The sequence below is a fragment of the Parasteatoda tepidariorum genome, chromosome 9, assembly GCF_982258835.1.
Source record: "Parasteatoda tepidariorum strain Cologne lab strain chromosome 9, Ptep-v5.0, whole genome shotgun sequence".
NCBI lineage: Eukaryota > Metazoa > Arthropoda > Arachnida > Araneae > Theridiidae > Parasteatoda > Parasteatoda tepidariorum.
In genome coordinates, this window is record NC_141763.1 from 103,245,615 (window position 1) to 103,270,523 (window position 24,909).

Below are 24,909 nucleotides of genomic sequence, written 5' to 3' on the forward strand. Positions count from 1 at the left end.
AAGACGTCAGAAACGTTTGCAATTTAAACTGAATATAAACAAATCGTCTATGAAATTTTTTCACTCGATCTTATTGTGCGTTATCCCCACTGTATCAATAACAAAAGTTTGTCATAAATAGTGTATATTTTAGATTTCGGATACTAAAATAATTCTTAGAATAATTTGTTCCCTTCACTATGGATGCATCGCTTGATCAAGATGGTAGGTAGTTACATAGCTATAACATTTTTCGATTACTCAATTATTGAAAACATAATCTTTCTCTAATAAATATGTTTTCTTCCGAACTTAAAACATTTTAACTCAATGATCATGATTAAAAATTTTTTTCTACCAAATCATAGTTTGATTGCTACACTTACCTGAGTGTGAATTTGTAGTAACGCTCTTGTTTATAGCACTATGAATAAACAATTAAATTTTTTCTTCTTCTTTATTCTGATTCATTTAGGGTTTCAGCTTAGTTCTAATGCTCTTCAGCAAAAATCCTGAATTCAGAACAAGGCTTATGAATACGAGTTTAACTACCATTTTAGTAGCTTTTACGTGATTTAATTGCAAAGGGATTTCACTTCGAATATCGAACGTTCAGAATTCTATTTTATCTTGCTGATCGCCTAGAATTTTTGTGTATCTCTTGTTTAATGTAAATTTCATCCTGCCTGTGCAAATAAAAACAATAAGAGAATCTTAAGAAAGAAAGGTTGTTGCATTTCAGGTCATGATTGTTTTTATTTTTTGATAAAATCTTGTTAAAAAAGCATTGTATTAAAGCAAATATATATTTATATATTATTAGCATTTCTAGTCTTTCAGCATTTAGCTTAAAATGCTTTTAAAGAAGCCTGAAGAATGATCAATGCCCTGGATCTATATAAGTGATGTTTTCCTTATAAAAATACATAATGGGGCAACATTTGATATAGATCTGCTGTTTTATGAACTGCATGTTTTGTGTTAAAAAATGACCAAAATCCCGGTGAACTTTGAATTTAATAACGTTGCAATATTTGATTCCGGTTTTAGCATGTGATAAAAGCTGCACCAATAAAAATGTGCCTAAAGTGGTTGGCGAGGAGTTCCACTTAAATAAAAAAAGAAATACAAATTTTCACCAAGCAGCACCTTGAAGTACATTTTTCAACATGACTTATTATAAGTAAACAATTTTTGATGGAATGAAAAGAAATGGATTATTAATGCAACAATACCTACTTATTGCATTATAATAAATTGCTTTAAAATTATTATCAACTTAATAATTAAATTTACAAAAAAGATATTGCGTTATGAATTTTTTGAAAATTTAAATTTTTTTCTTTCTTAGGTATACAAATTAGGAAACTTTATTTTAAATCTCTTGTAAAATCTTTAAGGATATTATAACTAACTCTTTTAAATATTAGAAGTTGGCAAAATTATATGATAATTTATAAATGTGTGGGTGATTTTTTCAATGCTTTAACTTTTGACTGATACAATAAGGAAAAATTCCTCTCATAATTAACTTAATATTGATAATTTTTACATTGAACTACACATTTAAGTGCAGAAATCATTAAGTGTACTTCATCAGGGGACACACTGCCTGCAAACAGACAGAAACCTTTCTGTTGTTAGTGGCTTTTAACCAAAACTAACAGCACTGTTAGTAATTGAGTTCGATTAAATGAATTAAGTATGCTTCATCTACAAATAAATTGTGTGCTTGATTCAACCTTTATGAGGCACAGTCATACCTTTACACACAGTAGTAATAATATAAATAAACAAATTAATAAAAAGATCGACTGCTAAGATAAATTCTAATGAAAACGAGAAAGTTGGAAGATTTATAGCGCTAAACAATATTTTAAAAGAGTAAAAAAAAAGAGAAGACGGATCTGTTAATACTCCTGGCAGCGTGCCAACGTAGAATGAGAAAATCTTCGGAAAAAATATCAACGATAAATAAATAAAAAAATTTTTAAAAAACGGAATAAAAATTATCGTTTGCCAATATAAATTCTTAAAATAACTTGTAATGAAACATAACTTGAAACTTATTGTAAGAATTGTATTGGGTCATTGTAAAAAAAAGTTTATTTTGAAATTAATATGTTTTTTTTTTGTTTTCATTTTTGGAAAAAAAATCTTTTTTATTTTGTAGTTAATTGTCCAAGTCCCTTCACTTTTGAAATCGAAAGTAAAAATTTCTTTCTTCCTTCAAAAGAATAAAGGTGGGCAGAGGGAGGTGGCGGGCTCCAGAAGATGCATGAGAACGTATCTTTTTTCAATGACCTGACAATTGTAGGGGCATGACCTACAATTGTCTACAGGACTTGTGAACAAGATTTCTTCCCTTAAAAAATTCTTTCCAAGAAAACTCTTGGCAGGCCTACTGACCGTCACCATTGCGGTATGGTTTCTTAAAATAAGCAATACTTCCATTTCTAAGAAGAAAAAAATTTTCTGAAAAGAGAAAATAGGAACCCACCCAGCTGCAGGAGGGGTTGCATTCCCTGATAGGAGGAACTTCTTGGAAGATCTCTTATTTAAACTACCAACTTCAAGAGGGAAAAGAGGAAGGGGAGCGTTTCGGAATCTCATTTACCCATAGCGATTGAGCTAGAGGGAAGACAAGTTGATTTCAAGAAAAGTATCACTAAGTGAGGGGGGGGGGCAGAACAAAAAAATTCTTTCTTGCAGGAAGGTGGTATCTTTTTGGAGGGGGAACACCAGGGCGCATTTTATTATATCAGGGCGGGATAAAAGGAATAAAGGGCAACACCGCGGAAATTTTTCATGAAAAGGGCATACGGGGTGGGGCGCCCCGTAGACCCCGCCTAGAATGAACCCTGCTAGAATTTTGAGAAAACAATTCGAATTGTTTTTAGGAATTTTTGCTTTTTTATTGCAAAAACACTTTTGTATCATTTATATTTTTATAATAGCTTAAATAAGAACACGTTTTGTAAGTAAACACACAATGATTTATTATCAAAACTCTTGTTTTGTTTGTGTTGTGGTCAGTAGTTATAAACAGGGACAAAGAACTGGAAAAACACAATTTTTTATTTGCTTTAAGATATATATTTTTTTCTTAACTACACAATTTGCTCTATAATGATTTTAATTATAGATATTGTTTGTTTGATGTTTTAAAATCTTACTAATATTTCATCTGTATTGTTTATGGTTTAGAAAGGGGTAGAAATTAGTCGTAGTAGCTTTTTTAAGTAATCCATTTAATTTTCTCTATATCTTGTGCATCTGATCAATAAAGCTTTTCCTCCTGACCGACCAGTAAAATTTCTGTTGAATTTTGATTCGGGTGGAAGTTTTTTTCTTTGTCTTCTTTTAATCATCCACATTTACTAAATTTTTTCTATGATCAAGAAAGGTCAACAAGTAATTAAAATTGAATTTGCAAATTACTATAATACTTTAAAAAAAATTTTCTTTTTTTCTGAGTGACCAAATTGTTATTTCTACTCACAATTTTTTTTAATTAACTAGAAGGCTCTAACGAACTTTAGAAGACATCAACTCTTCTCGTTCTTCACTGAAGAATAAGGAGATGAATGGTTTATGCCCATTTTTAAAAAAATTATGATTTGAGCCGCGATGGCTCAGGGAATAGAGCGTTTGCCTTCCAATGAGGTGAACCAGGCTCTAATCCCTAGCGATGACTGGTCAAAACGAATCCACATCCGGCTTGCACCGGCCACAGTGCTAACGTGAACTATCGTCAGCGGTAGACGGATCATGGGTTAGAATCCCTTTGCCGTCAAGCTAACCGTGGGAGGTTCTCTTGATCTTCTTCTCCATGTAACGCAAATGCGGGTTAGTTCCATCAAAAAGTCCTCCACAAAGGCAAATTTCTCTCATTACTTGATCCAGGAGTTCCCTTGTCTTCTGGATTGGGTTCAAAATTAACAAGGGCACGGAGTTAAACATTAGTAGTCGTAACAGGGACGTAGGTAAGGGGGGTGTTCAGGGTGTTCAAACACCCCCCATTGTACAGAGCAATGTTTCTTTTTTTTTTAATACTATAGATAATTTTTCCTTAATTTTACAAACTTTTTAAATATTTTATTTACTGAAAAAAAATGTAGAATTCCCATAACATTTCATTTTGAGGCTTTTATTAGTCTGTAACAGAAATAAAATAATCACTGCTGCCTCTTTGCTACCCATTCATCAAGAGAGCAACAAACGCTTATCTTGAGTGATTAAATTAGATAGCATCCCTTTCCTCATTGATTTACTACCCACAAAACTTCTCCCCTCAGAAAAGTAGCCAGCCCAGCTCATATTACTCTAAGGGAAAATGTTCTTCCAATGGGTTCTATCTTATCTCATCTACTTTTTAAAATATCGGCTATACACAGATCCTATTTACGGTCATAAAATGCATGCCTCAAACAAAGAATTCTCTTGGATTTCTAGGACTGCATATATATGTTAACCTTTTCAAGACATAAAAACTTCCTTGGCAATTTTTTCGGTCATTCTGTCTGGGAACTTTGTTTTAGACACTCATCCTAAAAGCTCTAAGTTTTAGATTTTTCCTTTTGTTTAATGTAGCATTTTATTTAAAATTTCGTTTTATATTTTCTTTCTGATTAATTTTTATTTGTTAATTTCGTCCGTTAATTTTTAATTTGTATTGTGTAATTCTGTTTCTGTAAATGAAATGTGATCTTTCATTGGCTATATAAAGAACTTGAATCAAAAATATTGGAGGTAAGCAAATATTTGTATTAAATCAATCTTTCCGCATATATGTAACATTTATAATGTTTTTGTATTTCCGCATATACGTAACATTTAAACTGTACAACAAATTGATTTATTTAGTAAATTTGATTATTTATGCATAATTTTATTTTTAATTCCCAATTTTTGTTCTTATTTTATGATTAGGAAATCAGACTTAAAAATTGTTGAAGTTTTAAACTGAAAATTAAAACAAATTTATTATAATAATTCAGTCAGAATTGAAATATCTATGTTACATTTAATTTTATAATAAAACACAAAAATTTCATAAATGAATAGCTGAGAGTAATTAATCATTCAAACTGTCTTAGTATAAATGTGTAAGTTGTAACTTAAAGTTTAACTATTTTTTAGAAAATTATAAAAACTTTCTATTACTAACTTTCTTTTCTTGGGATTTTATTGCAAGGGAAGTTACTTATGATATTGAAAAATTTTAAACGATAATACTTCATTGCATAATCAAAAGTAGCGATATATATAACAGCTTTATAAAATTAAAACAAATGTCATCAAACCTTTAAATTATCATAAAAATGACTGAAATTGTTAATTAAAGAAACAATTCAGTACTTTCTAAGAATGATTTAAATCAGCTCAAATAGATTTTTTTGTCAACTTAATTTCAAATATATTTATGGCAGAGTCGAGCCCCCTTTTTTTTAGCTATTATATGCCTAGACCTTGTGAAGAAATCCTTAAAAAAGATATACGCCAACTGAAATTTAGTAAATAATGAATATTTTACCCTAACACAACAGATTAACAGGAAACCTTTACACCCACTTATTAAATAATATCACTTTAAATTACAAAATATCAGAATAGTATCGAAGAGCTTCTAGCCTGTAATGAAAAAAATTATTAACCAATAATAAATTTTTCGTAATAATATATTTTTCATAATTATAAATTTTTCGTAATAATAAATTCAACGTAATTCATAAATTTTCCGTATAATTAAGATTGCGACAACATGTTCTGAACTAAATAAAAATTACGCATTTAATGTTTATTTTCAGTGATTATACATGCATATATAAATATATATAGCAAATAAAATTAACAATAATTACGCTGCACTAAACTAAGTCTGACACTGAATAAAAAAATAAATCAAGTTAAATAAAAGAGTAAACTACCTTAAAAATAATACTTTAATTCTAAGAGTTTGAAGATATTTTATGCTTTGACTTGAAGTATCCAACGCCTTAATTATGATTTATCGTCAACACAAACTAATGAAAAAAAATCTTTGTTTAGCAAAATGTTTCAAGATTATTAAAAATGTAAGGGGTAACATCTATTTCTCTTTAAAAATAAAATTTAAGTAGAAATTGCTTTAAAAAATATCATCAAGTCATTATTGTCGTACATGATACAAAAATTTAAGATCAAAATGGTAAGAATATTATATTCCATTCTATGGTGAAGCTTATACAGGAGTTGAAATATATATATATATATATATATATATATATATATATATATATATATATATATTATATGTGTGTGTGTGCGTATAAAACATTTAAACACATAATGCATTATACTGATAAAGTAACGAAAACTTGTTTTTAAAGTCCACAAACTTAAAAGAATTAATTGTTTCTCTGACATTTAAATTTAATTTAGTGTGATAAATAAGGCCCGGATTTTGATGACATTTGCATTTCTTTGCATTTTTGGACATTTTTTGTCCTTTAGAGCATTTTTTTAGATTTATAGGGCATTTTTTTTAAATTTTGCATTTTAAAGCATTTTTTAAGTTTTTTGTTAATTTTTTCCAATTTTTATTATTTTTTTGGGGCATTTTTATTTCATGAAATGCAAGATCTGTCTTATAATTTGTCTTGATTCAGAAGATGCTGCATCAATTAAGATAACGCAAAACGTGTTGGTCTCTGATAAAATCGAAGGAAACTTAACATTTATCAAGTCTAACTTTGCTATTGCGTCCTCGACAATTACAAGCTAGGAGAAACAAGAATTGGAACTTTGCGATGCAATAAATTATATTGACGTAGTAAGTCAAGTGTTGCAAAAAGCAAAGGGAAAGATAGCACAAAGTGTAGCAGCTAAATTGAACAAAGTTTTGGAGAAGAACACTGGCTTCCAAGTAATGAAGGTCCCGCAGTGGACTGATTGTTAAGACACGGTTCCCAGCAGATCACCGAAGTCAAGCATCACTGGCTGCGGTCAGTGTGTGGGTGGGTGACTCACTTGGATCAGTCTGCGTAGGGACCAAGGGTGTGCGGTATTGGTCCTCGTTAAACTGTGCTACCGTAAAGTGCTCGTCTTCGCGTGCAGGTCGTTGGGCTACCGAAGCAGGGGTGCCATCCCCTCCGCAGAGGATCAAAATTGTGATGGCATGTCTTCGGATCATCCTCAGGGATGCTTCCCAGACCGTCGCCAATAGTCCATTGTGTAGCTCTAGTGCGACGTAAATGAACAACAACAACAACCAAGCAATGAAGAAAATCTCTAGGATATTAACAGGTGAAGCAACATCTTTTCAAATTGAAGAAGATTTGTCAGTAAGTGAGACCGTCTTTTTCAAGTACGCACCAATAACATCAGTAGACGTTGAAAGAAGCTTCTCCATTTATAAAAATTCACTTTCAGGCTAGAAACGCTCTTTTACATTTCAAAATATCAAAAATCATTTAATAATCCAATGTAATTCTGACATTTAGTAATATTATGAGATGGAAGTTGTTATATTCATTAAAGTTTCTATACAAAATGAAAATGTTTTGGAGTCAATACATTTTCCTTTTTTTTTGTTGTTATTTTAGGGTATAAACATGTTTTTCAAACTTTAATGAACGTAGAACTAGTATTGCATTGCTTTAAATTTTTTATAATGACTCATGATAATTTTAAAGAGTAAAACATTGTTTTAGTTCAATATTTTTACTTTATTTAAGTCATGTCATATGGCATTTTGAGCACAATTTTCGCATTTTTAAGGGCCTTTTTGCACTTATTGAGGGCATTTTTTGCACTTTTTAAGGGCATTAGTTGATATTTTTTAGGTCATCAAAATCCGGGCTCTAGTGATAAGTAATTCTTTTAATGTTGAAATGCCTGCGGCAAATCCAAATTTGATAGTCCGCGACCTTACGAAACACGGATTTTTCATTCAATTTATTTACGAAATATTTTGAGGCTTTGTATCTAATTTTTTTTTCTTGAACTGTATATCTTTTGTATTTATTAATAATTTTTTGTTACATTATTAGAGTTTTACACCTTCTAGTTAATAACGTAGTTCAACAGGATATTATTGAAATAAACAAAAACAAAAATTTGTCGTAAGATATATTCATTTACCGACTTCTGCGAACATACCAATATCTACGAGTAATTTTCGATAAATGCTACAATTTAATGTAACTGCCATTGAAATCTGATATCATAGAATAAAATGAAAATTTTTTTAAAGTTTATTTAACACCATTATTATTAGCTTTTTGGAATGATTTTACACACTGTCATTTTCCTGCGTTCTCTAAATAATTAATATAAACTATATTATTCTATCTAAGCTGTTTAATAAAGTCTTGTGATTAATAGCACAAAGACTAACTAAAAATAAAATGGAACATGGAAGTAAAAGCTATAAAATTACAAATTGTAATTTTTCTGGCACTTGAATGCCAAGGAATAATTGCAAACTGTTAAATGCCTGTTAACTATTGTACATTGCTCTCTATAAGGTATTAATTAGAGTAACCTTAATAAACTAGTATTTTTTTAAAACAAAAATATAGTATTCCAATCCAAAAGGTTAAAAATTTTAAAAAAAATTCCTATGTGTCGTATTTTCTGAAAATTACCCATATATTCTACTTCGTAAAGAATTCATTTTTTTATATATTATTTTGGCTGCTTAAACGCATTATAATTTGCGGTGAACAGATGAATTTTTATTGATATTTTATACGTGAATTTTTGACAATAACGGTGGTTTTGCTTTAATGTTCTTTTTATTTGAATTTCGCTTATGTCCCAATCGAAGGGAAGCGATCAACGACGTTTATGTCTTGCCTTTATTTTGATCTCATTTAGATCACTGGTTGTGATTCTTAGTTTCAAATGAAGCTTACAGTGAAAATTTCTGTATTAGATTATTTTATCAAAACCAAAATGAGTTTACTTGTATGTATGTAACTGGTTTAATTAAATTACATCTAGTTAATAAATTCTTCAATCACAAAACACCCCCCATGAAAAAACTATACCTACGTGCTTGAGTCGTAAACCCAAAAAATTGTGTCGGCTGTTCAATTTCGGTTATAAAATAATAATAAAAATTGTGATTTGAGCTGTGGTGGCTCGGGATAGAGCATTTGTCTTTGAATGAGATGACCTGGGTTTGAATCCCTGCGATGGCGGGCCGATACGAATTACGCATCCGGCTTGCACCGTCCACAGTGCTGACGTGAAATATCCTCAGTGGTAGACGAATCCTAGGTCAGAGTCCCTTTACCGTCAGGCGAATCGTGGGAGGTTCTCGTGGGTTTCCTTTCCATGTAGTGCAAACGAGGGTTAGTTCCATCAAAAAGTCCTCCACAAAGGCAAATTTCTCCCAATACTTGATCTAGGAGTTCCTTTGTCTTCTGGATTGGGTTCAAAATGACAAGGCTACAGAGTTGAAAATTAGTAGTCGTAAACCCAATAATTGGGCCGACGGTTCAGCATTAGTTGTAAAATAAAATAAAAAAAATTGTGATTCGGTTGTCATGTTATGTTTTGCAAAATGACTGAAGTGTGGAAGTAAATAACTTGGAAAACCTGCACCTTCTCAAAAGGCATTACCCAGAGAAAATGCTAGGGGGAAACAGTGTTTTTTCCTGTCAGAATATGCTATATAAAGGGGTTTTCCCTCTTGATTTTCTTTAGAGTTGATAAGAAAGATCATTTTGTTTAGAAAATATATAATTATGAAAATTTTATGCAAACGCATTTTATTAATATGCTAAGGGTAACTGGATTTGATAAATAGTAATAAATGTGAAGTAAAATTACTTGATAACAATATATGATAACTGTATAATATTATAACAGTTCACATTAGGAACAGTTTTATCTCTATTTAGTCTTTATATTTTTTAAAAAATTTTGATATAAATGTTAAGATTTGTGTCTAGCAACATCTAATCTCTCTCTTTATTATTTATTTATTTTTATTACTTTTTACATGAAGTCAAGCAGGAGCTTGATAAATGCTTTATTTTCATTTTAAGAATCATCTTTAACAGATATTACAAAAAATAGGCAGCAATCTTAGAGTGAAGAAAAGAGCGACAAAAATAACCCTCAGTGCTCTCATCAGTATTATTTTACCTCATTAATTTATTTATTTTAACTTTACAATAAAATTATTGTATAAAAATATTTGATTACAAATTTTTCAGATGAGGACTTTTTTGATTCTCAATTGTCATCAGCTCAAACTGTTAGACTTAGCCATTTAAACAATAAGAGTTCCGGTGAGTAACCTGAAAATGTTTAATTTCTAAATTGAGAAGCTTTTTTTAGAAATCTTTTTATGCTTTTTGCAGTGTTGTGTCCAAAAAGTCAGAATATCACTAGTCAGTATTTAGCTCTACAACAGCTTGATGCTCATCAGAAAATGATTGCAAGAGCTAAAGGTTTGTTCTATTTTTAAACATATTGATTTTTGCTAAGACTAAGTAACAACTGTAAACTGATATTTATTTATATAGTTTTATTGAATAATTTTAGGTATTGTAGATACATTTGCACCTCAGTCATTGCAAAGTTATATAAGTGGTATTGTATATTTTGCCTGTTCTTTTGCTATTTCAATTTATATTGTTCATATAATTTGTATTTGTTGCTGATTGAAGGATATTGTTTATTCAAAATTGGGTTTTTACCTGTAAAACCTAGGATTTATCTTTAAAAAGTTTTCGAAATCATAAGTTTTATCGGTAAAACCTAGATTCCAACAAAGTGGATTGGTAACTCCTGTTTTCCTGCAGTGGCTGAAATGGAACCATATTAAAGCATACTTTGGACTTTTACCAAGCAACTTTGGTGATAGCTAAGTTTTGCCATTAAAGCTTAAAATTTACCAAATTTTTGATTTTTTCTGTTACATTACATATATTCATAACTTATACTATTGACAATTACTGGCCGAGTTGTTTTTAAAAATAATATGCTGTCTTAGATTAATATTGAAGTTTTAATCTACTATAATTAGAGACAGGGTTGGGTTTTTGCCGTCAAAAATTGGTTTTTGACATGACAGTGGTAAAAACCGTCAAAAACCTACTGTTTTTTTAAATTTATGGCATATAGCGGACAATATATTATTTTCACATAATTGCCTTTATAAATGAGTGTTGTAAATGATTGCTATTGATTTTGCAACTATATACATGCATTCTTATAGAAGGATATACATTCATATAGAAATATTGTAATATACTTATTGAAAATAGTGATACTTACTTTTATCACTATAGCTTGATATGCAAAGGATTCAAAATTTTGCACTTCTTAATTGTTAGATATAAACAAACAAACAAAAAAAGCTTGGAACTATTAATAAATTCAAGAACTAAAAAGAAGAATTTAAAATTTGGCATTTCTTAAATATTGGAAATAAGCTAAACAAAACTTTGAAAACTTGTAATTACTAACAAATTCTAAGTCAAGAGTGACTTGACATTCTTCAGTAATGTAATATGCCAAACAAAATGATGCTTGGAAATGTTGAAAATTTTGTTTAATATCCTAATATTTCACTTCAAATAGTATGTTTTGATATAATCATGTTGGGAAAATGCAAGAATCTGTCCTTAAATATCTTTTAACAACTTTTTTTCTAATTTTATTGCCCAAAAATGAATTAGTTTTAAATTATAAGCAGTTAAACTCAAATAAAAATACAGTTTTACCAAAACTATGGGTTTTTGACAGAGGGGTTTTTGACATGACGGTAACCATGGTATAAACCGTCATGTGTCAAAAACTTGCCATCCCTGATTAGAAACAATACATGTTGTTGCTTATCCTCTTCAGGCCTGACGAAGTCAGACCAGATCTATGAACCCGTTGACCTGAAAAAAATCAAACACCAAAAGAGGAGTAGAGTAAATGTCTTCCCAGAGAAGACCAAGACAGTTCAGGATGTGATCGGTGGAAGCCCGGTGTATATGGCATTTAGGGCAGAGGGGGTAGGTTTTAGTTCCCTCAGAGAATAGTAAACCTTTAAGATGGCCGGTAGCTAGGCGGCAGATGGTGGTGCAGACTCTCCTTTCAAAGGGAAGGGTCAAAGAAGCTCCAGGCTTATTTCCCTTGTACCAATGGTGGGTCGGGGAAATCAACCAGTCTCTGAGAAGCTGGGATTTCTTCAGGGAGTAAAGTTAAAGATAGGTAAGATCAGAAGAGGTAGGGTGCAGTTGGTTGCAACCCTCTTTAGCTAGGCTGTCCGCTAAATCATTACCATAGATACCGACGTGAGAAGGAACCCACTGCAGGTGAATATTATGTTGGAGGGACAAGAGTTTTAGGTTGTTTACGATGAAAATACAAGTTTTGTCGCCAATTTGGGTCCGGTTGTTGAGATATTGCAGGGAGCTGCTGCTATCAGAGAATATCCAAAGGTCTTTAAAATAAAGGTCATTTTGCATAACAAATTCCAGACCCCTGTTGATATCCATAAGTTCTCTTCTGAAAACAGAGCAGAAGTCTGGGTTTCGCTGGCAGAGGGAAAATTTTTCATCAGGAGTCTCGATGTAGACTCCGCTACCAGCATGACTATCAAATTAGCTGCCGTCAGTGAAAATTTTTGCGTCTTGTTTTGGAATAGAGTGAATAATTTCGAGAGCCAGTTGCTTTAGATGTTCGGGCAGGAATTCCTTCTTATTGACAGGAGCGGGAAGGTTGAAATGGAAGAAAACTTCTGGAAGATCTTCAGAAGGGTTCAAAGAGCTGTGAAGGGAGTGCGGCTCTACATTATCGACAAGGAGGTTTTGAAAAACTATTTATATAGAAACAATACATTTTTGTAGCATGCATTTTTAAACACTGAAAAATGTTATTACTTTTTTCATCTATATTCAATACAGGATTTTAAACTAATTCACCTTTTTAAAATTATCAACTTCTTTTTCATTTACAGCATAAAGAATATTTTTATCTTTTATACATTTTTTAAGTATTACTAAAAATTAAATGGGATCATTTTTGAAGTTGTTCAATAAGATTATTTTAATTATTTTTATAGTTGTTGGTCAGCAGAAAAAGAAATTATGGAGAAAATCACCAAGCCAATCTAAATCATCTGAACTCAAAGAAACATTTAATGCTGTGTCCCATTCTTCATCGAGGCCTCAACCTTTCTTATCCGATGAAGTATTGAGTTTTTTTTTTTAGAATCTCTTATTTATATTCATGCTAAATTCAGTGGTTACTGAATTATTACATAGTAATTACATGATATTCGAAGGAGGGGGGCACTATTTTTCCTCATATTTTTTTTATTTAACTATTTCATCTAGTAAACATTTTTAGCAAATTTTAAATTCGTGTACTAATGTAATAGATAAACTAAAAATTGGTTTTTAAGTAATTTAAATAAAGGTTATTCGTTAATTCAACTTTTTAAAATGCTCTCAATTTTTTAATGGATTTTTTAAATTATTTATTTTTGGAATGCAGTAAAACCTTTTTTAACTATTCTGTGACCACATGTTTGTCTTTACAGGAAGATAATGCAAGTTTAAATGCTTCATCTGTAAATAGAGCAATACAGACCAGCATACCATTAGTTAGTTTTGGCAATAATACAGATGATAAAATCACTTGGTACCTGGAAGCTCTGAGACAAGGTGAACTGTTATCCCACCCATTTGCTTACACGAGAGAATCGTCAAAAGAACATTCCCACCTCGCCACCTCGATGAATAAAAGACGAACTTTAAACGGTGATATTTTGGACACTCATGTGAACTGCTTTTCAAAATCAAAAAAACCCTTTTCTCCTAGAGTAGTGGCAGACACTGCTGTGAAATCAAAACTAAAAGAAATGCGATGCTATCAGCCTCCTGTAAGAAGAAAGAAAAAAAGCAGTGAAAATTCTTCAGACGTAATTTTTTTTTTGGAATATAATATGATAAATCAATAAAGTTAAAGCAATATGTAGTGATTCTGCTAGACTTTGGAAATCACAGGTTTTTTTTTTTAGGACACCAGGACTTTCATGTTTCTGGGTCCCTTTTGGCTTATAGTGTGCCTTTATTTAAAATATGACCTCTCAACCTTTTTGTCTATTGATTAATATTCACAGTGATTATATTGTTTTTTCGTTTGATTGACAAAAGAAAGAATTTCAAATCAAGAAGTTATATTTGAACCTACAAGGTTTTTAATTAGGGCTGATGAAACAAAGCAACAATGTAATTTGTTTTGCAAAATTATTCTGGTATTCTCCTCCAGTTATTACTAACAAAGGGAAAGAACAATTTTTTTCTATAATCTAAAGTTAGATTGTAAATTTGCCTACATAAATCTGCTGGGGTGCAATTTTTTTCCACGCTGGAGGTATGCACTACCAGGGGATGTGGCGCATTCTCTGTTTCATTAATTTTCACGTCCCCTCTATAGTTTTTGGCGTGTTATAGTTTGAAAGCTGAATTACTGATGTAAAAAAGCACAAATAATTTCATTTAAACAGATTTGTGATTGTGCCAGTACTGCACTGAAGCTTCTTCCATGTTGATATACTGAATTGTTTGTGTTTTCAAACTAAATATGCTTCATTGCAGTAGATTGCCTGTCTGTTTTTATGATATAATTTGTGCTTTTTTTCCGAATTGTTTTAACTATATTTACATAACATAATTCTCCATTTGTAATTTGAAAATGATAAATAGTTCTTTATTTTGCATGAAATGACACTTTTTATGATGCTTTTAATATTGCATTGTTTATATAACAATATTGCTTATAATCTTTCTTTATAAAGTACAGAAAAAATGTTTATTGTAATACTTTCAGGGATGTGATTCGCGAATCTCTGCTTTTTTCAGATTTTTCCATTTTTCCCACTAATTTCCGCAGAAATTTTTTTTTTGAACAAGTTAAAGTATTTTATGAGGAATTTAATTTTCCTCAGAGCGAAAGTATTGAAGTCCTCATTCCTCCCTCTGAAGTTTCTCTAAAAATCATTTCCTTGGGATAAAACTGGTTGAACTTCATACAGGAATGAGGTTTTTTCGCTTTTGCCTCCCGAATGTCAGCCTTTTTATCAAAAACTCTGATTTTCTAAAAGTTTAGTTTTTTTTTTTTTTTATAAATATCCCGTTTTTTTTTTTTTTTTTTTTTTTTAAATTTAAAATTCAGTTGTTGAAATAAAATAATTATATTCATTTACGATTTTCAAACAGAAAATTCAAACTACGCCCTAGCTGCTAACCCTTCCGTATTTTTACTTATTTATTAGCTATTTTTTCCGCTTTTACGCACAGAAAACAAGATTTTCCGTATTTTTATTCGCCCACCGGATAGCTCGTATTTTCGCAATTCAGACCTCGCAACCCTGTTGTCTGGCATGAAAGCAAACGAAAAAAAAGAGGTGGATTAGCGGTGAAAATATTTATTTGCTCACTCAATTAATCTTGGAAATTTTTATTTATTATGTCTAAGCAAAAACAATACAAACAAGCCTTTTAGAAATCCCAGGTCCAGACTCTGCAAATATATCGATTCTTATTCACGCAAATTTAATATCAATCATTGATTTTCGTATTTACCTGATTTAAAAGTTGCGCATTGTGATTCTTATTTACGCTGTTTAAACATCGTACATTATGATTCTTATTTACGAGATTTAAAAATCCAATATCGTGTTTAGTATTTATGCATTTTTAAAATCGCGATTTTATTATCAAACATCGATTTTCATATTTACCTGATTTAAAAGTTGAGCGTTGCGATTCTTATTCAGGCGATTTCAATATCGTACATTGCGATTCTTATTTACGAGATTTAAAAATCCAATATTGCAATTTGTCGCTTTTAAAACCCTATGTAGCAATTCGTATTCATACGAGCTTAAAATCCAATGTGATTCGTTTTTACGGTTGTAATATTAAACATAAATTTTTGTATTTATACGTGCTTTAAAAAGTAAACATTGGGATTCGTATTTGTGGGATTTAAAAATTATGCATCGTGATTCGTATTTACGTGATCTGAAAATTAAGTATCATGATTTTTATTTTCGCATTTTTTAAAATTTGATATAAAGTTTCATATTCATGTAATTTAAAAGCCTTATATTCTCTCAATTTAAAATCATGCATGTAATTCATATTCATGCAATTTTAAAATTAATCATCGGGATTTATAATCACATACAAGTTTGAAAATCACACTTTTTTTGTCAAATTTTTGTGTGTATATATATACAGTCGAACCTCGATATCTCGAACTTGAAGGGAGAAGAGAAAAAATTCGAGATATCGAAAATTCAAATTATCGAAAATCGCATGTTATCGATGGTAGAATAAAGAAAAATGCTCTTTACATACCTTATTTACTATTCCACATTTATTCTAAAAACACTTTTTACACTTTCATTTAAAAAGAGATTCAATTATTGTTTGCTTTAGAGATGTGTAAGAAAGTTTGTCTATAACACTTTCTAAGTGGACTATAGCTTTAAATGTCTCCTCTGACATATTCGGCTGCCTCTCAATAAATCTCCTTACATTGTCCACTGCAGAAAGTGGTTGTTTGTTAGTAACATTGGGCGGTAAATCTTCGATTTTCTTTTCCTCTTCTTCTGATAGTTCACAAGAAGCTTTCGTTTGAGCGATGATATCATTGTCATCCCACTGACCACACACTGTTACTGCATCATCTACGTTTACAAAGTCATGAAATTCCATGTCATCAAGCTTCATGAGTCCGGTCAATCTATTCCAATCATTTTCGGTGCAGTTTTCAGCAGAATTAACGATATTGATTGTTTGACTACTTTCGTGATCTTTAATGAATCCAGACTTCTTAAAGCCATTAATTATCGTAGAGGAAGACACATCATTCCATGCCTTGTCAGCCATTCTTAAAATTTTTAATTTTTTTTGGAATATTTTTTTAATTTTAGAAAAAAAATCTACACTATTTGTGGAAAAAAATTAGAGTTATTGGGGAATTAGAAAAAAAAAATCGTGAAATCAAGTTTTTTTTAACATTGAGTGTATAGGAAATTTGAAGGGAATTTTTTTTCCTTCGAGATATCGAAAAATTCGTGAAATCGAGGTTCGAGTTAGGGAGGTTTAACTGTATATATATATTCATTCTTGGATTTCCTCTTTTTTACTTTCTGACTACTCTCATCCCTGTACTTTGTCATGTTAAAACTTTTTTTTTGTTGTGATTTAATGGCAAAATTCTATTCAAATATTCACACAAATATAAAATATTCTTTTTTTTATCTCTGAAAGTAAAATTAATTTTATGTATTATTTTAAACTATAATTGTAGTTAAATTTCAAAGTTTTGACTCTCAATTATTTCTATAGAACTTAGATAAAAGTTAAAATTAAACAAATCTTTTTTATTTTTAAAAAAAATCACATATGTGGTGTGGATCATACATGTACTGATTCTCTATTTTGTAGATGTTGGCTTCTATTTTTTTTATTAGAAAATTTAAAAATCAACATATCTGGAAAGTTTCTTAATATATTCTAATGACTGAATTCAACAAGTTTCCTCAACATATTTATTTTGTGGATTACGTCTAAGAAAATGTTCTGGAATATTTTATTTATTGCAAATATTTAATTTTTTACTCACGAGTCTCTTGTAGAAACTGAAGTTGCCCTTTTTATTATCAATCCTAACTAACATATCCTCTTTTTTTAGTTGAATTTTTTTAAATTTTAAACTAAAATATTGTGTTTAGTAAACTTGAATTTTTTAATCTTCACCTATTTTTGAATAGCTTTAAGGACTAAATGTGATAAATCAATTTAATACTTTTTATTTTTAAATTAAGACTTTTGAAAGTTACCATGGTGAAGATTCAGAGGAAGATTCAAAAGAAGAAGAAAAAGATTTTCATAATCCTCCAGAGGATGTTGAAACCCAGATCAACATGAAGACATCCTCTGAAAGAAATTTTAATCTTAATGACAGATTGCATGATTATTTAATCCACCAGAACAGAGTTAAATTTGAGAGCAATGGCAAAAAAGAAAGTCCAAATAGGTAAAACATCTTATTTTCTTCTTTCAAGTTTGCGGATAGGTATTGTGCAAATACTTTTATCAGTGCTAACTATTATGCTTTATTTGTAACATGACAATTTCATAGCCAAAATTGCAGTCTTTGGGTTGAGTAATAAAAAGAAAGGTTTTTGAAAACTCCCATCATAATCTGTTTAAAATTTTTATTTTTTTCTTTTCTTTCTCTAACTACCAAGAATTACAAAATTTTGTTGTTTGTTACTAAATTATGATTTTAATTTCTTCTGTTTCTTAAACAATTTAAAAAACAATAATAAGGAAAGGAAACAAAAACAATTTGATAGAATGACTGGATATATGTTAATTAAATACGAAAAAAAAAAGAAACTCATCTAACAATCTATTTTAAAACTTAGAGAAAAGGTAAAAAGCAGAAACTTAATTCTGAAATGCTGTGAGATTATTAGATGCAGAATGATAAAAAGGCAATGATGGCTGTTTTTAATTTAACTAAAAACTAGAAAATTATTCAATTTAATTTTATAATGATGCATAGAATTACAATATTGTATCATTTTTAATTTAGTACCTTTTCTAAGTAACTTTTTTTTTTATGTAGTAAATTCATGCATAATACCATTATGGTTTACCAAAATGGGCTCACATTGAAAACATCAATTTTTTTCAAAGGTGGATATTTTCAAAATTTATTGTACTAATAGGTTTTACTACAAAAGCAAAATAATTGTAAATTATTGTCATTTAAACAAATACTTGAAACATTTGAAAATTAATTAACTTGTTGTTTTGTTGACTTATTCCTCTTGGTCAGCCGCAGGCTAGACCAAGTCAATGAGCTCGAAAGTCTTCAGGAAATCAAATACAAGTAAGGGACCAGAGTAGAGATCTTTCTTTTCCAGTCCAAGACAGTGTAAAATGTGATCGGGAGAAGCCTGTGCAGAGTTGCACCTCGTGCACGTTGAATAGGTCTTTCGCCCAAGCTCAAAAGAGAGACACCTGATGTGTCCACTTATGAACCTACTTATAGTGGACTGTATGGCTCTATCAGCCCCTATGGTAAGTGCCCCACCAGGAGTCTGTCCATTATACCAAGAGTGGGCCGGAGGGATGTTCCATAGTTGTTGGTTAGTGGTTCTGATCTTGAGCAAATCGCAGGGAAGGTCAAAGGTCGACTTGAAATTGTGCTATCAGAAGCTCCCTGCATGGCCAAAAGATCAGCATTTTCATTACCAAAGAGGCCTATGTAAGAGGGAATCCATTGAATGAAGATTTTACGCTGATGAGTTAACTTAACATTAACTTGTTATAAATTAAAATGCATTCAGATTGTTTCAAAAGTTAATGCGCCTTTAATTAGGGTGGAAATTTGAAGTATTTGTTTAAGAACACATTGGAAATTGTAATTCCTAAAATCTTAAGAATATTTTTTTTAAATTAATATGAAAATTTCGTTATTATATTTTTATTTATTGAATTTTCATTACAGTGTTTAACTTTTGAGATATTAATTTTGCATTTTTTAAATATTTAGGCAAATTTCAGTGGTTCAAATTATAATGAAACCAATTTACTCTATTTATGAAATATTTTCAGTTTTTATGAAAATAAAATTATTAAGCTTGAAAAAGTTATTGAATTTTCTTATGCAAGCTTCAAGGTATAATTTATAACTTAAGTTATATATTATTATAGAGCTTAAAAAATTGCTTTTATATAATTTGATAATATCTATGAACTTTGTTATTCAGTTTTTATGATTGCATTGAAATTGAATTAGGTTTTAGAAATCTTTCTGAAGAAAGAAGTTTAGGTATGTAACTTTAACATTTTGCAATCAATAAACAGTAAATATGTTATATTTACTTTTATAATTAGCTTTATGTAAAACTGCTTCCTGCCAAATTATGCACTTAAAATAATGAATACAAAACTGTTATTAGGAAATTGATTTTACGCAATGTTACTAAACAATCTGGTGAAAACATTAAATTGATTTTATCGTCACCAAAAGTTGAATAGACATTTAAACAAAATTGAATATTAAGTTGAAATGGTAACCGAACAAAAGGATTAAGTTTAAATTTTATTTCAGTAGACTCAGTAACTATGTTAATGCAATAAAAAAATTTTGGGATCCTTTAATTAAGAGAATTTAATGCAACAATTTGTTTTTCGTTAAGAAATGAAAATAATGACGTAGCAATCTGAAACTTCCCAAAAAATGCTTACATTGCAACAAAAAAAAGTTATTAATAGTTAGCAAATATTTCACTTTCATATTAGAAACAAATCTTATAATCTCATTATTGACTCAGGAATAAAAATTTTTAAATATTCCTGAAAGGACCTGAGTTTTTTCAAACCCTGTATACCATTATATAGAATAAAGTAGTATATACATCTTAAGATCGTGCTAGATTGAATTTAGTTAACACTAATTTTATATATTTCTATGTTATACTTCTGATTACTGATAGATAGTTTGGAAAGTAGGCACTTCTGTTTTATTATGGTACAGTATCATTCAGTCTTATTAAAAATTCATTTTCAAGCCTTTGATTTTAAAAATTGAGGAAATACTTAAACAAACATTTTATGCAAGGTATTTCATTTAAATGAAATGAAATTTATTTGCCAAACCTGTGAGCTCAGGATGTAGATAAATTTTTATTATGTTTATAATATTTTAAGAATTAACCTTCTATGTAATAATTGTTGCATTTTCTAAATTTCAATCTGATAGTTTTTCTTCATCAAAATCATTTTTCCCTATTGGTCATGCTAAAGATTTTTATGTTCCGAGACTGCCAGTTTTTAAGCATGAAGAAGCATTGTCAAAGCATTTGCTTCTTCATTTATAGGGATCCTCCTATGAATCTTGTATATTTTTAAAACATCCTATATCATTAAAATACTCCTATTTTTCCTACACAGTGAGGTCATTGAGCAAAATATAGTACATTACATCCCATAATGTATAAATAATTTGAAATACCACCTATGTAAATATTTTGCTTCAAGTAATAATAGCAGATTCTTTTGATGAAGTTACAGATGAGTGGAATCTCTATTTTTGAATTAAAAGATAATCAAGATCTTTCCTAATACAGCCATATACAAAAAAGGTTTCTCTGATAATTGTTGCATCTTAAAGATCAAGAATGTATATCATCAAAGGTTGTTCTGAATGAAGAAACCTTTCTAAATTATTTAACGAGATTTCCGAATATGAGCCTTAGTTTTAAATTTGCTATTTTTGCAATATTTTGTAAACTGTGATATTAACCTTTACTTATTTTGTGTTAAGTTCCTATGCAATGTAATATACATTTTAACTTACTCATTTACTAGCTAAATTCATTTTGTTTTAGTTATATGTTATGTAACATAGGTTCTAGCTTATCTACTAATCCTGTTCTAACTTATTTTCTAGTTCTAATTTATTTATTTTTTAAGCTTATGTGTTCTTCAATAATAGTTTAATTTACAGAAATGATGAAGACAAATATCTTGAATTTTTGAGTAAAGTTACAGAACATATTTTAAGAAGTGGAGTTTATTCTGATCGGTATAGAACATTGATTTTTATTATTATTCATATTTTTTTACTTCCTTATACAATTAATTGATTTTAAATAAACTTCATTTTCAGAGCTATCCAGCAAGCTTTTGACTTTCATATGCAGTTTTATCAAGAAGATGACAACAAAGTATGTAATGTTTCTGTGTAATATTCTGTTCATGCTTTGTTAATCATTTGATTAAATTATTTTAGTTAAAGATTTTAAGTTTTAAACAAAAAATAATATTGCACTACTAAATGTGATGCATTACAAATAGATGTTGGTAAGATGTGAAACAGTCATGATTATTTTATCAAAAAAAAAAAATGTTTTTACTTAAATTACAGTTTTATCTGGACTACGTATTTTAGTAACGTTCTATGATTGCCACAATCAAATGCTCCTATTCATTAATTTTACTCTTATATTGGTGATTATTTTTCTTTACCTTTTGTGTTAACTGCAAAGCATATTGCTAGTTGTCAGCTGTAAGGTTAGGATTTCTGTTAGTTGGTTGTTTATCTTTAAATTAAGTTATTTTAAGATATATAACCAATAATAATTAAGATATAGTTTTTGGTGGCATCGATATTATGAGAGTATGAATACTCCAATCACTCATTTTTGTTCATTACATCCACAGTCAAGTTAACTTGCTCTTCAATTGCTATGTTATTCTTCTTAATGCTTGTATACTTCTACACAAATATATTGAATTTTTGTTCAATGCTTCTAATCTTCAATAAATGAATCTCCACAAACTTCTTTTTCCATTGGCGAAAACTAACCTCCTAATTGTTGAGCTAAACCTTACAAATTGTCAAACGTTGAAAGTTATCAACTGTATTCAATAGGTTATTCCAGGAAGCATAATATATGCTTATTTAAGTAGATGTTTTTATATTTATGTATTAAAGAATTCATTTATTTAGAGCAGAATAGACAAAAACTGATTCCATATTAGGAGAAAAAAATATAAATGCCTACACAATAAAAAAATGGTATTTACATAAAAATTAAAATAAACAATAACTCAAGTGTTGAAATTTTTTTATCGTTACTGTACATTTGCTCATCTAAAGTTATGTATAAAATATATTTATATATAATATGTAAAATATATTTTTCAATTTTGCTTTAATTATATTTTAGTGTTTATATAAATTAAAAATCTGCACATATATTAAAACTTACTGTTCAGATACCAATGTGTTTTCAATTTTTCGAAGGATATTAGATGCATATTTAATTTTTTTAAAATAAAGAATGCTGGTTTTATCCCTGGCATCAAGTTTGAAATAATTTGTTGTTTTGCTTTTGTTGTTGTTGTAGTTCATTTACGTCACACTAGAGCTGCACAATGGGCTATTGTTGTTTTGCAAACATAAATTAAAATATCTATTGCTTCACAAACTCTATTTCTAAATGCTTCATATTGCTCTTCCATAATTGTCTAAGCCTTAAATATATTTGATGTTCTAATGACATAACTTTTCGAATTCAGGGCTGCTAACTTTCTACATGTTGCGCGAAAATTTATTATAGTTCTGTTCTAATTACATGATTGTATCATTAAATTATATAATTAATTTAATGTTTTAATTATGGATTTTTCTATTTAAAATATCCTTTAAATTTCATGTTTTAGTTCTAATTTCTAAAATATCCTTAAATGTTTTTAAATACAGGATAAATTACAATTGCTTCTAAATCAAGTAATGGAAGGCATGAAAATTTCTAGCAGCGACTCGGAGGAAATTCCCTGCAACAAAAGTTCACCATTTTTAAGTCGTCCAAACACACCTCCGGTCAAAGAACTTCCGGGTATTTTCCCATTTACTGCTAGAAATGATGAATCAACTGAAGAATATCCACCAAGCATATCTTCTCAAGCACAAAACGTTGAAGACCTACTAAGTGATCCACACTTATTATCAGATAGTGGCATTAGTATCAGACAAACTGATTCTTGACCATTAACTTAATATTAATTGAGTATTTAAAAATTGACTTTTTGTATAGTATTTTATTCTGAACGCACAATTACTTTTTGATTTATTTTAAAGTTGAATTGCTAATCAAAAACCTTCAATCATTTTTGCAGTTTTTGAGTGAGTGTTATTTTTTATTGTTATTTATATTACTGTAATGACACATTTTTTGTTCAACAGTTTTATTTTGAGTTGAAACAAATTATTCTATATGTTATGATATTCAATTAAAATAAATATAAAATAATCTTATTCTTATAATTCATTCTGTTTAAAAGTTTTTATATACCTATAGTAAATAAAAAGTATGAGGTTTTAATTTGAGACATACAGGCAAAATATAAAATATGCACTTTAAAAAAGTGTATATTCTTAAAATAGCATTTATAATTGTTTAATAAAAAAAATTAGTTCATTATGTAATTAATATAGAGCATAGTTTAAATATTTTAAAAAGTTGTATTAGTTTGACCAAACCGTACACATATTCCATTTAATACAATTTCCGTTCCATTTATGTTGATATAAAATAACTTGTTGGTTTTACTATTCTTCACTTAGAAATTTTCATAAAATTTCTAAATAAATCAACGCTCTCTGCCGATATGTTATTTTACTTCAAATTTACAATTTATTATTATTAAGCATTTTTGCAACTATAGAACAATCTTAGTATTTTATGATTTCTTTTCTGTTTACATAACATGTTCACAAAGTAATTATTATCAAAATGATTAGAAAATAGTAATTAAATCTTCTCTGGGCAGTTTTTAGATTTTAAGAAAGAGAACGGAAATTAAACTTAACATACATACCATGTATATTTATTTTATGCTTAAAATGTATATAATTATATTGGAACCCCTTAGATATTTTTATTTTTAAACTATGAAACTTAATAATCAAAAAATCATAAATTTGTTTTGCATTATTTTTGAATTAACAGGGCTGAAAAAAATTTGCACTAACATTTTACTAATAATAGGCAGTTTTAATGAAGCATTGTCAGGAGTAATCTGACTTAGTTTTATGTAGTAAAACAAGATAATGCAAAAAAAAAAATCCTTTCAGTTTTCAAATAAATTATGCCCATTTGAAAATCTACATTATTCATATACAAAAAAATGGAAACATTTACGCCCGTATTCACCATTGACCCTAACCCTCAGTCAGAGTTCAAAACAGGTTTTATGAGAGCAACTCTAGGTCAGAGTCCAAAATTTCATTTCACCGTGTGCGTAACTGCGAGTTACTCTAACCCAGAGTTAAGTAACTTTAAACTAAAGATATTCCCGGTTAGAGTAACCGCGCATGCGCAGTAAACGA

General features: G+C 29.3%; 1 protein-coding gene across 5 annotated transcripts; it reads left to right on the plus strand.

Moving 5' to 3' along the window:
• Positions 1-23,835, plus strand: LOC107451830 (spermatogenesis-associated protein 7 homolog). 5 transcript variants are annotated; one of them, XM_087152538.1, is made up of 10 exons: positions 6-204; positions 10,191-10,265; positions 10,338-10,427; positions 10,522-10,569; positions 13,037-13,164; positions 13,517-13,897; positions 17,819-18,030; positions 21,508-21,597; positions 21,682-21,739; positions 23,281-23,835. In XM_087152538.1, exons 1-10 carry the CDS (start codon positions 180-182, stop codon positions 23,563-23,565), a joined length of 1,392 nt encoding a protein of 463 aa, XP_087008664.1. In that variant the 5' UTR covers positions 6-179; the 3' UTR covers positions 23,566-23,835. The 5 variants fall into 5 exon arrangements, with proteins under 5 accessions (XP_087008665.1, XP_015923550.1, XP_087008664.1 ...); XM_016068063.5 differs by having other exon boundaries at positions 21,520-21,597; XM_087152539.1 differs by lacking the exon at positions 10,522-10,569 and having other exon boundaries at positions 1-204.
• Positions 23,836-24,909: the final 1,074 nt, after the last annotated feature.

What these genes read in the sequence shown, in the direction of transcription:
- LOC107451830 (XM_087152538.1), top strand. Translation starts at nt 180, where the DNA reads ATGGATGCATCGCTTGATCAAGATG. An exon ending in TGCATCGCTTGATCAAGATG is followed by an intron (nt 205 to 10,190) that starts GTAGGTAGTTAC and finishes CAAATTTTTCAG; the next exon opens with ATGAGGACTTTTTTGATTCT. An exon ending in AAAAAAGAAAGTCCAAATAG is followed by an intron (nt 18,031 to 21,507) that starts GTAAAACATCTT and finishes CTTCAATAATAG; the next exon opens with TTTAATTTACAGAAATGATG.